This window comes from Zootoca vivipara, chromosome 2 (assembly GCF_965207765.1).
Source record: "Zootoca vivipara chromosome 2, rZooViv2.hap1.1, whole genome shotgun sequence".
Classification (NCBI taxonomy): domain Eukaryota; kingdom Metazoa; phylum Chordata; class Lepidosauria; order Squamata; family Lacertidae; genus Zootoca; species Zootoca vivipara.
In genome coordinates this window covers 102,912,089-102,924,756 of record NC_142584.1, presented here as the reverse complement: position 1 = coordinate 102,924,756, position 12,668 = coordinate 102,912,089, and the positions used below count along the sequence as shown (strand labels likewise).

Below are 12,668 nucleotides of genomic sequence, written 5' to 3'. Positions count from 1 at the left end.
CATGCTGGTATCAGCTAGTTTCAAGGTGATATATCCTGAGCTTAGCTTGGTGCGTGTTCTTGGATCCTGCTCTTCCACTGGAAACACAGGTGTCTTCTGTGGCTAGGAGTGCCTGTTGGCTCAAGGATAAAATAGGTAAGGAGAATTCCCTGATCACCAAATGGAAAATCACCAAATGGAAATATAGGCTGTTAGAGTTAGACCTTTAAATGTGCCATCATGAGTTCAAAACTTTCCTCTTCCTTTACGACAGAAAAAAACATTACACCTTTGCTAAGTTAAAAATGGTTTACTTACGAACTCTCCACATGTCAGATTCATGTACTTTTCCATACTGTACAGCATTCAGAAAAATTTGCAAAGGCAGTCAAACTTGGCTTAGTTACAATAGTGAAAATTAGGAACACAATAATGGCTTGTGAAAGCCATACGGCTAAGATGGAGCAACCAATCCTTCATATGCTGAGCTTCTTAGGTAGACTGGAATGGAGCAAAGCCTTGATTACTGTTATGTATTGGTTTAATTTGTGTACATGAGTTTTTCTGCTAGTCCTGTAACTGCCTTTCCCGCTCCTGGGCGATTCAAATGGGTGTGGTGACAGTTGCTATTGGTTAACTTGTTAGCACAATTTGGATCCTCACTCTGATAGGTTCCCGCCAAAATCTAAATGTATCCTTTCTCCAACCCCTGCTCCTGAGAGTATAAAAGGAGCTCACCCTTTCCCTCCAGTTCAGTCAAGATTCGTACTGCAATAAAGAAGACTGTTCTTGTTATACTTGACTCCTAGCAGTTCCTTGCTAGTATGCTGAATCACTATTCTGAGCTGACTTCACGAAGAGCTGAAATCACACTCACAACATAACAATTACTATGCTTCCCATGATGCTTTGAGTAGGGAAATGTGATTTAAAGATGCCTTAAATGTATGGTATGTCTGCAGCCTGTGTTTGAGAAGCCATGGGATTCTTAATTGTCAACCCCATAGACAGGCCAATGCTTGGTTTCCCAATCATGTAAATCCAAAAATTCAACATAACTTAATCCCAAATAATGGCACATTGTAACACATCCAAATTTTTATACACGTTCATTGTGACTTTCTTTTAGGTAAACATGCAAAGTATTGAAGAAGCCATGCAGCCAAATTTCACACATAGAATTGCAGGCTATGTTTTCCTCACTCCCTGTGTTGAAGTGATTTCATTCTGGTTTCTACCATGGTGACAGCCCAAACAAGGAAGCCTAAAGAGCTTGGTTGCCACAGTGCAGAATGACTGCACACCAGGTCCTAAACTCAGAATCCAGCAGGTTAGTCATAAGGCCAATAGGCAAATGAGGGGCTGCTCTTGGTATGAAGAAAGTGGGAAGGGGGGCAGCGAGTGGAAGGGAAGAGGCCAGCCCTGGGAAGTTCAAGAAGGAAGGAATAAATTCAGGTCCAATCCTTGCTTTTATCCCTATGATGTTCTAGCAGGTTATGATGGCATATCCAGGCCATGTCTGGCCCCGTCATTCAGGACATGCCAAAGATTCTCACAGGTGGGCTGACTCCAATGGATCTGGAAGATGGAACCTGCAAAGGATTCAGAAGAAGGAAGCTCTAAACAGTCCCCTGCCAGACTATCAACAGTATCTCCACAGGTGAGCCGTGACCTGTCACTTGGGTCAAGGGTTTGGGAGAGCCCTAAGCCCCACAGAGCGGCCCTGTGAGGGGCAGGAATCAGAGCAGAGCGCTGATCCATAGCTGCCAAGTCTCCCGTTTTCCCCGGGAAATCCCCGTTTTTCCAGCTGTTCCTAGCTGAAAAAAAGGATTTTTGTTTGTTTTTTCCCGGTTTATTCTGGCGCGGTGGCCATTTTGGAACTGGGCAAAGCAGCATCAAAAGTCACTTCTGAGCATGCTCTGCCCAGTTCCAAAATGGCAGCAGCGCTACTTCCAGTCTGCTATTTCCGGCCCGGTCCCTTATTTCTCTGACAGCAACTTGGCAGGTATGCGCTGATCTGATGGAGGGAACGTTCTTTCATATGTGGTGGACTTGTAAAAGAGCATTGGGAAATGATGCATAATGAATTGAAAAAAAGGTTTAAAAGTAAAAAGGTAAAGGTAAAGGACACCCAACAGTTAGGTCCAGTCGCAAACGACTCTGGGGTTGCGGTACTCATCTTGCTTTACTGCCAAGGGAGCCGGGGCTTGTCTGCAGACAGCTTCCGGGTCATGTGGCCAGCAGGACTAAGCCACTTCTGGCGAAACGAGAGCAGTGCACGGAAACGCCGTTTACCTTCCTGCCGGAGCGGTAGCTATTTATCTACTTGCACTTTTGACGTGCTTTCGAACTGCTAGGTTGGCAGGAGTTGGGACCAAGCAATGGGAGCTCGCCCCGTCGCAGGGATTCAAACCACTGACCTTCTGATCGGCAAGCCCAAGGCTCAGTGGTTTACACTACAGTGCCACCCTCATCCCCCCCAAACCAGAGTCCTTTCTGTTGGGGATAATTCAGACTGAAATTCTTAGGTATCATAAAAGGTTATTTATGTATGCCACTACTGTGGCCTGTGTTTCATTAGCCGAAAAAGGGAAAACGAGCGAGGTCCCAACCAAAGAAGAATGGCAACTTAAGTTGACAGAATATGTGCAGCTTGCGGACTTAACATATAAAATAAGAGAACAAGAAGAACATACGTTTCAGGAAGATTGGAAAACGTTTATTGAAAATATGGGAAATAATTGTGTACAGCTGAAAACGCTGGCAGCATTAAGATAAATTCAACAGTGTAAATAAGTCTTGATGGATGCAGTAATGGAATAATGAATGGTGCAGTTTTTGTAAAATATGCAGGGATTTATGCTATGCAAAATGAACCATGGAAAGAGAAAAAGGGAAGTCGTTGATATCTTAAGAATTTTAAAATGAGTATTTTAAATTGTAAAACAGAAAAATTAATAAAAATTATATACAAAAAGGGGTGGGGGAGATCAGAGCACTTTCTGGTTTATCATGGTCAAAGGCCTGACTAATAAACATGTCTTTACCTGCCTGTGGGAGGGCACTAGAGACAGAATTAGCTAGGCCTCCCTTGGAAAGGCATTCCAGAACCTGGGAGCATTCCAGAACCTCGGAGGGAGAGTGGTCCTCTCTTGAGTTCCATCTAAACATGCTTCATACATTGGTGGGACAGACAGAAGGGCCTTTCAAGTTGCAGTGCAACTGGGATTATGGTTAGAGAGGACAACTTTGAGGCATGCTAGGCTTCCTAGGTTGCACTTTGGAGAACATGTTGTTGCTTATAAGCAGGGATGGGGAACCTGTGGCACTTGAGGGTGTTGCTGGACTCCCAACTCGTCATGAGTAGTAGTAGTAGTAGTAATAATAATAATAATAATAATAATAATAATAATATATTATTATTATTATTATTATTATTATTATTATTATTATTATTATTACTCTGCCCATCTGGCTGCGTTTCCCCACGCACTCTGGGCAGCTTTCAACAGAAAGTTCTATGACAGAAGAATCCTTTGGAGATATATAGATCTACTAAGAAAATAAATAGGTTTTTATTATTCCTGTTCTCCATAAATGGAGTATGTTATTTGGAATTGTTTTTTGGCCACCTCAAAGACCTGTTCTTAAGATGAAATGCAACCTCTAAAATAAAACACACAAAAAACCCCGCATCAACCCAGCCCGCCTTATGTACTTTCTCATGAGTTGTCCTACTGATATCAACGGGCTTAAGTGCACAGTTGTGGGTTGGGTAGAGGCTGGAAGGAAGCTCCTGCATTTTACCGATCAGCAATACTTCACTAAACGGAAGTGTACAATCAATTATAAAATGAGGTGCTTGCGGGTTGGGGAGCGAGGGAGAAGCTCATTAATCAAAAACTGGAATGAATAATATATTGCATCTGCAAGGAAATGGACCTGTTTCAACCCACTAAAGCGGATTATGAAATTTTGCAACTAAGAGGGAAGCATGTTTGAATAATATATAACAAATGCAAACAATAAAACATTTCAAGGGTAGAGTTTGCCCTTGTAAGAGCTACATTTTGATATTTCTCCTGCATTGTGCTCTTCCCTTCACTCCTTTTGAAAACAATTTATCTATTTTTCAAAAATGCATTACTAGCTTTAGCACAGCAATGCAACTTATACAAAATTTCAAACGGCAACAACTTTAAATATCAAATGCTGGGGGATCACAACCAGGAGGGTGTTACTGCTATTGGGCTTTGAAACATCGGCATCTAGTTTGCCATTGTGGGAAACAGGAAGTTGGACTAGGTGGTCTGATCCGGGATATATTTTCTTACACATCCCTGGATGAACAGCGTTGAAACTGCCATCTCTCTGGTAACGTGGCTCAAACCAGCATCTAGAGGTAACCTTTAAGAGTATGACGGACCAGCCTTGCTACAGCGATTTCTCCCAGGGGTTATATTAAGCTAAGCCAATGTGGCAAGCATAGGTGAGTGCCTAGGCCCCAGACTAAAAAGGTAAAAGGTAAAGGACAGTTAAGTCCAGTCACAAACGACTCTGGGGTTGCGGTGCTCATCTCGCTTTCCTGGCCGAGGAGGGAGCCGACGTTTGTCGCCGTTTACCTTCCCGTCTTAAGCAGTACCTATTTATCTACTTGCACTTTGACGTGCTTTCGAACTGCTAGGTTGGCAGGAGCTTGGACAGAGCAATGGGAGCTCACCCCGTCACGGGAATTTGAACCGCCAACCTTCCGATCGGCAAGCCTTAGGCTCAGTGGTTTAGACCACAGCGCCACCCACGTCCCTAGGCCCCAGACTAGACATGATGAATCCTGATCTAAGACATGAGAGTCTGATCATGGTTTTCACGCAGTGATGGCTGGTAGAGCAGAAGACAGGGAGACAGCAGTAGGTGGAGCTAGAGCCAATAACAGGCGGAGCCAAATAATTTTGGCCCCATCCTCCTCGCTGGTGAAATCTACGAGGGGTAGCACAGAGGAAGCTGGCAGGCAGTGCTACCCACCAGAAGGCAGGCAGGTGAGAGCTGGCTGAGAGCAGAGTAAGTTTGGTAGGGCAGTGCCCCATTTGCCCAGGTTCACTAGCCTTCACCACTTGGACGGGTTGCTGTTGGGAGGGAGCTAGTTTAATAAACTCAACCTGGGTGGTAGGTGTTTCCAGTAGGGAGGGACAACATGGCCTCTTGTTATCTTTCTCCTTAGGCTGTTGGGCTCAGAAAGAGCCTCCTACTTCCTGCGTCCACCTACCAAGGAGCAGCCAGTAAGCCCTCGGGTGAAGCGCCTGCTGTTGACTGGTTTAGGTGAGTGTACACTGCTTCATAGGAGCTTTTTGGCTACTTTGCCTCTTCATCCCAGTCCGGTAGTGTAGTGGCAAACTGTTATACTCACAGACCTCCTGCCCCCCTGCCCCGCAGCCACTCTCCCATCTAAGATTATGAAACAATATTATACAACAATAAGAAGGATGGGAAACATGCACAGAAATCTATATTAAAAAAATAATAAATTGTCCAGTAGCACCTTAAAGACCAACTAAGTTTGTTCTGGTATAAGCTTTCGTGTGCATGCACACTTCTTCAGATACACTGAAGCAGAAGTCACCAGACCCTTACATGACCAAAAATATCTTTAGCATGTGTAATGAGACAAGAATCCAATATCTCTATTCAGACCAGGTCTCTCCATAGTTTTCAGTTTGGTAATAAGTTGTAATTCAGGTAATAAGCTATTTTTGGTCATCTGCATACTACCCCTTGCTTTTTCCTGTAGGACTAATTGCATTCATTAACAGTCGTCAACAGGTCTACCATACCCATTGAGCCAATCACCCATCTCCTCCTACCCTTCTGAGAAATACTCCACCCCACCCTCCCACTGTATATAAGGGTCTGGTGACTTCTGCTTCAGTGTATCTGAAGAAGTGTGCATGCACACAAAAGCTTACACCAGAACAATCTTAGTTGGTCTATAAGGTGCTACTGGACAATTTTTAATTTTTTAAACATTTTATTTCGACAGCGTCAGACCAACACGGCTACCTACCTGAAACAAAAATCTATGCTGACCTCCACGTGTTGCCTTTCAGCTAGATCTATTTTCTGTGCTCATATATGAGCAAATCATTTGGAGGGCTCCAAACTGGTTGCTTGCCAGGCAGGGAGCCAGTAGGCAACGTGGCCGGCAGTGAAATGGGTGGTCCCCTGAAATTCCCTTCACGTCAGTCTGCTAAACCAACAACTGTGTATGTATGTCCAAACTCAGTCACGACCAGTTTTGGCTAGTGCCGCCAAATCATCAGATGAATTTTTTCCTTCTTGTCGTGACTCGTGAGGTGAAGTGATTGTGGTGGGCTGTGTGGAGATTCACTTGTCTCATGAAAAGTCTCCTATAAATCCAAGTATCTCTTTGGGGGAAAGTGTTTTGTGATTTGATTGCTTTTGATTTATGAGTCGCTTGTTGCCACATAAAAAGAGTCTCTAAGCGACATTCACACTTTAAAAAACAACAACCCTGCTCCACAGATATGGGCGCTGAGGAGGTCTGGATGGCCCTGCACGAGGAACCCAAACGCCAGCGTGAGGCTGCAGCAGCTAATAAGGGCCACTCACTTTCTCAGCAGGTGAGAGGGATGCTTGGGACCAGACCCTACAGAAAACCCAGATGTGTCTGGGAACTATTCTTTTACTGTCACAATGCTACCCCTCTCATATCTATCTTAAAGACTTCTTCGATACCTATCTATTAACCTGTTAGGAGCTGGACCACTGGTTCATCTCGCTCAGTACTGTTTATTCTGACCATAGCTGCCAAGTCTCCCGTTTTTCGCGGGAATCCCCCGTATTTTAAACCGTTTCCCGCTGGCAGACCAGATTGGAAAAAATCTCGTAAATCCCCCGGATTTCCTACCTGCTCCATTTTGGGTGCCGGGGCCGCCAAATTTCCGGTGCCCAGACATGGGTAGCACGGCATCGGAAGTCGCTTCTACGCATGTCCGGACATGCGTAGAAGCGACTTCCGGTGCCGCTCCGCCCATGCCTGGGCACTGAAAATCGGGCAGAGCGGCACCGGACGTTGTCCCCGGGGAGTGTTGGCCCCTCCCCCCTGTATCTCCATTCCTTGGCCCCCACCCTTGGAGAAGGGACTGTCTGAGTCATGTGTTATAGTCATTGGCCAGTAGATGACGCTGTGTTGAGTTCCTTAAAATTGGCTTTTACCTGCCTCAGGTGTGACATCTGTCTAAGCAAACTGTATAAGATCCTTCGCGTATTCGCATGTGATATTGTGTCAAAATTTCAACACAACCGGTCAAGCGGTTTCGGTGAAAAGTGGAGAGACGCAAACATGGTCATTTACATTTATATATATATATATATAGACTTACTGACAACTCTATCAAACCCATTGGCCATTGGCCATTGGCCTGATCCAGCAGTGTTCTTCTACTGTTTTTGAAGCCTGAAGAGCCAGTCAGAATCATAGCTGCCAAGTCTCCTGCTGAAAAATGTGGGATCAGCAGCAGTGCGGCACCGGAAGTTGCTTCTACGCATGTCTGGACATGCGTAGAGCTATACACATACGTAACTGGCTATAATGGAATATTCAGAAACTTATACAAAACTAGGTTCAAATTTTTTTTTCATTCAAATGAGAACAACATACATCATCAAGCGAAGGCACATCCCCAAACTGCTGGTGCCGGTGCTGATGCCGGCGCCGCCCGATTTTCACTGCCCAGGCATGGGCGGAGCGGGAGACATTTTTCAGTGGGAGACTTGGCAGCTATGATTCTGACTAGCTCTTCAGGCTTCAAAAACAGTAGAAGAATACTGCTGGATCAGGCCAATGGCCCATCCAGTCCAGCATCCTGTTCTCACAGTGGCCAACCAAATGTCTGTGGGGAGAAATCCTGTGGGTTTCAGAGAGGGGAATTTCCAAGTTCTGCCCGGAGGTGGAGACACCAGGAATTGAACCTAGCATCACAGGTGCTTTTTAAACTGCGATTTAACCTTTTATGCCATCCCCCAGTTGCTGTTCTGATGCTCAGAGCAGCTTACAGTAATTTAAGGAACGATAACAAAGCAATAACAAAAATATAAAGTTTATGTTTTGTTCTGAGGCCTAGCCTGTCCTAACTTCTCTCAGCCGTAGTCCTGGTTTGCACCCCACCGTGACTGAATGGCCTCTCCCTCTTAACCGGTTTCCTGTGCTGACTTTGCCATTCTGAGCAACTGAACAGGCTTTAAACACTGTGGAACGAATACCCACATCTCTCCATCTTGTTTTTGGCCTGTCAAAGCATTTCTCATTTAGCGGACATCACTTAAGTATTTGAAAGTGCAGAACCCGGAAATGTGAGTCATGGGTGGCCTCCTGACAGCCTCCAAGCTAGGATCCCTAAATCAGCCAGTTGATTGCATAGATATATTTTTTTCCCTGAAGTGGGTGAAAGAGATCCCCAAGCCTACAAAATTTTGATTAGATATAACCTTCACGGCTCACTTTGAAGCAGGCAGTGAGGGGACCAGGTACTCTTTCCTCACCTCAGATGCTAACAGGAGCCAAAGAAAGCCTCGTGAGTCACCCAGTGGTCCTGCATCTGATGCAGTGAGCTTTAGCCCATAAGAGCTTATGCCAATGGGATGCGGGTGGCGCTGTGGTCTAAACCACTGAGCCTCTTGGACTTGCTGATCAGAAGGTTGGCGGTTGAAACCCCCCATGATGGGGTGAGCTCCCGTTGCTCTGTCCCAGCTCCTGCCATCCTAGCAGTTCGAAAGCATACCAGTGCGAGTAGATAAATAGGTACCACTGCAGCAGGAAGGTAAACAGCGTTTCTGTGTGCTCTGGTTTCCGTCATGGTGTTCCGTTGCACCAGAAGTGGTTTAGTCATACTGGCCACATGCCCGGAAAGCTATCTGCGTGAAACACCGGCTCCCTCGGCCTGAAAGCGAGATGAGCGCCGCAACCCCATAGTCACCTTTGATTGAACTTAGCTGTCCAGGGGTCCTTTACCTTTAACTTTTTTTAGAGCTTATGCCATAAGTCTTAAGACATCTGTCAGTATGCCAGGGTCTGGGTTTGATAGAGTTGTCAGTAAGTGTGTGTGTGTGTGTGTGTGTGTGTGTGTGTGTGTGTGTGTGTATGTAAACTGACCATGTTTGCGTGTCTCCACTTTTCACCGAAACCGCTTGACCGATTGTGTTGACATTTTGACACAATATCACATGCGAATACGCAAAGGATCTTATACAGTTTGCTTAGACAGATGTCACACCTGAGGCAGGTAAAAGCCAATTTTAAGGAACTCAACACAGTGTCATCTACTGGCCAATGACTATAATACATGACTCAAGACAGTTCCTTCTCCAAGGGTGGGGGCCAAGGAATGGAGATACAGGGGAGAGGGGCCAACACTCCCCGGGGACAGCAGAGGGAGGGGTATCCTACCGTCCTCCACCGGGGTACAGGGGCCCTGACTGGGCCACAGCAATGCGTGGCCGGGTCCCACTAGTTGATGAATAAATAAATACCTGGACTGACTCTGTCAGCGCCCTTGTCCCTTTTTGGAGGCCTTATCCCAGTCTGTGGATACCACCTGAAGCTCTGCTGCCTCCTTCAAGGTACCCTGGCTGGGATGTCCTTCTACGACACAGCGTCTACAGCAAGTATCTCAGCGGAGGCAACAGCTGCATGCTATGCACCATATTGGGAAGCAGCACCAGCGAACAGCCAGCCACCTTCTGGCCACAAAGCACCTTGTCAATCTTGGTGACCCTTACGGAAGAGAAGGACCAAGCCGCTACTTCCATTGCTCTTTGAACCACGAACGGGTGCAGGTGCACTCGGCATAACTAATTCTGGAACTGGAGAGGGGCTACTACTATCAGCCCCAGAGAGTGTGGCCTACAGAGCCCTGCCCCCCTCTTGGAGATCATTCTGATTTCTCCAAATGTTTATGTATATAAAATATTTTATTAGTTTCCCAAAAAATAACAAAAATAAAACAACAACAATACAAATGTATAACTGAACTTAAAAAAAATCACTTCCCCCTAGTCCCTTCCCTGGTTCCATTGTTTTTCATCATACCACATGCCCACTGTAATTTGAAAAAACCATTTAAATTACTTATTGTCCATTCATAATATCATTACAAGTAGTTCTAGAATCCTGCACATGTATTAACCTATGTACATTGCTTCCGTATATATGCAATAAAGTCCTTCCAATCTTCCTTAAATTGGTTGTCGTCTCTTCAGTTTTGCCATTTCAGCATATTCCATTAATTTGGCTTGCCAATCTTATTTGGCTGGGACACCTTCTTCTTTCCAATGTTGTGCTAGCAATATCCGTGCAGCTGTAGTTGCATACTTAAATAAGTCCGTTTGTAATTCTGGTATCCTATAATACCTAGTAGGAAAGCTTATAAATCATTTTATCCTCCTCAGGGGATCATCCTCCTCAGGGGATCTCCCTGAGGAGGAGGTCAGTTCCCCAACACAGCAGCCAGATGTATGGAGGAACGTGACTCATAGAAGTAGAAGGCCCAGGGAGGCTTAGAATTACACAACCGTTTTGAAGTGCTCATGGAAGACGAGGAACAGACTCCACCTGAGGATCTCTCCCTCATCACAGTTGATGAGGAATATGAAGACGAGCAGCAAAGTCAGTCCTCCGGGAATATGCAGGTAACCTTGGAAGGGACAGCACATGGAAGAATCCCAACCAAGCCTATGAAGAGGCGTGTAGTGGTGATAGGGGATTCCCTACTGAGGGGTACAGAAGCAGTGATCTGTGGGCCTGACAAGATGTCTCGAGAGGTGTGCTGTCTACCTGGGGCCAAGATCAAAGATGTAACAGAACGGCTGCAAGGAATCATAAAACCCACCGACAAATACCCCTTCCTTTTGGTGCACGTGGGAACCAATGACACTGCAAGCCATAGCTTACAGAAGATCAAAAATGATTATGAGGCTCTGGGCAGGAAGTTGAAGCAATTAGATGCACAAATTGTCATCTCTTCTGTCCTCCCAGTTGAACGACATGGCCCAGGGAGAGAGGGAAAAATAGGGGAAGTGAACAACTGGCTTCGCAAATGGTGCAAACAGGAACGGTTTGGATTCCTAGATCACGGTCTGCAGTTTCTTGAAGATGGACTTCTGGCAAGTGATGGACTGCACCTCACAAAAGTTGGGAGGAATGTTTTTGCCACAAAACTCAAAAACCTCACCAGGAGGGCTTTAAACTGACTTATGTGGGGGAGGGAGACAGTGGTCCTGAAGGTAGGAGTCTATCAAATGCTGAAGATGATCATCCAAATGTCAAGGACCAAATGGAGCAAGCAGCATGCAGACCTAGTGGTGGGACGAAAATATCCTTAAATAAGAGACATGGGGGAATGATCAACGGTCTTCAATGTCTGTATACTAATGCACAGAGCATGGGAAATAAACAAGATGAACTTGAGCTCTTGGTACAGCAAACTAAATATGACATAATAGGCATCACTGAAACCTGGTGGGATGAGTCTCATGACTGGAATGTAGTAATAGAGGGATACAATCTATTTAAGAGAAATAGACCAAACAGGAAAGGAGGAGGAGTAGCTTTATATGTTAGGGATATGTATACCTGTGAAGAGATCCAGGATTTAAAACTTCAAAGCCAAATTGAGAGTATCTGGGTCAAAATTAAGGGAGAGAAAAACAACAGTGATCTCATTGTGGGAGTTTACTATAGATCCCCAAGCCAAACTGAGGACACAGATGATGCCTTCCTGGAACAGATGGCCAAGCATTCCAAAGGAAGTGAGATAGTAGTAATGGGGGATTTCAACTATCCTGATATTTGTTGGATGTCAAACTCAGCCAAGAGCATAAGGTCGAACAGATTCCTCACTGGCCTTGCAGACAACTTCATTGTCCAGAAAGTGGGAGAAGCAACAAGAGGATCAGCCATTTTAGATCTGGTCCTAACCAATAGTGATGACTTGGTTAGTGGGGTAGAAGTGGCAGGATCATTAGGTGGGAGTGACCATGCTCTTCTGGAGTTTATTATCCAGCGGAAAGGAGCAACCAAGCATACTAAGGTCCAAATTCTAGACTTTAAGAAAGCCAACTTCAGAAAACTTAGGGAAACGCTGGGTGAAATCCCATGGGCAGTAATACTAAAAGGGAAGGGAGTTTATGATGGTTGGGAGTTTGTTAAAAGGGAGATATTAAAAGCACAACTTCAGGCAATACCAATGAGACGGAAACATGGAAGGTGCCTAAAGAAGCCAGGCTGGCTATCTAAAGAACTTTTGACTGAGTTAAGATTTAAAAGGGATATGTACAAAAAATGGAAAAGGGGGGAAATCTCCAGAGAGGAATTCAAACATATAGCCAGCACGTGTAGAGACAAAGTCAGAAAAGCTAAAGCACAGAATGAACTCAGGCTCGCTAGAGAGGTTAAAAGCAACAAAAAGGGCTTTTATGGGTATGTCCGTAGCAAAAGGAAAAACAAGGAAACAGTGGGGTCACTCAGAGGAGAAGATGGTGAAATGCAAACAGGGGACAGAGAAAGGGCAGAACTCCTCAATGCCTTCTTTGCCTCAGTCTTCTCCAAGAAAGAAAACAACGCCCGACCTGAAGAATATGGAGCAGATGATTCATCAGGGGAAACACAGCCCAGAATA

General features: G+C 45.2%; 1 protein-coding gene across 2 annotated transcripts; it reads left to right on the top strand.

Annotated features, from left to right (window-relative positions):
• The first annotated feature begins 1,108 nt into the window (after nucleotides 1-1,108).
• On the top strand, nucleotides 1,109-10,232 carry LOC148686990 (uncharacterized). 2 transcript variants are annotated; one of them, XM_088662617.1, is made up of 5 exons: nucleotides 1,109-1,309; nucleotides 1,470-1,639; nucleotides 5,198-5,295; nucleotides 6,517-6,614; nucleotides 9,613-10,232. In XM_088662617.1, the coding sequence occupies exons 2-5, from the start codon at nucleotides 1,476-1,478 to the stop codon at nucleotides 9,841-9,843; spliced, it is 591 nt and encodes a 196-aa protein (XP_088518743.1). In that variant the 5' UTR covers nucleotides 1,109-1,309; nucleotides 1,470-1,475; the 3' UTR covers nucleotides 9,844-10,232. The 2 variants fall into 2 exon arrangements, with proteins under 2 accessions (XP_088518743.1, XP_088518742.1); XM_088662616.1 differs by having other exon boundaries at nucleotides 1,234-1,309; nucleotides 1,473-1,639.
• Nucleotides 10,233-12,668: the final 2,436 nt, after the last annotated feature.

Coding starts and splice junctions, on each gene's coding strand:
- LOC148686990 (XM_088662617.1), top strand. CDS start 1,476: ATGATGGCATATCCAGGCCATGTCTGGCCCCGTCATTCAGGACATGCC. Junction 1,640..5,197: donor TATCAACAGTATCTCCACAG/GTGAGCCGTGAC, acceptor CTTTCTCCTTAG/GCTGTTGGGCTCAGAAAGAG. Junction 6,615..9,612: donor GCCACTCACTTTCTCAGCAG/GTGAGAGGGATG, acceptor GCCTCCTTCAAG/GTACCCTGGCTGGGATGTCC.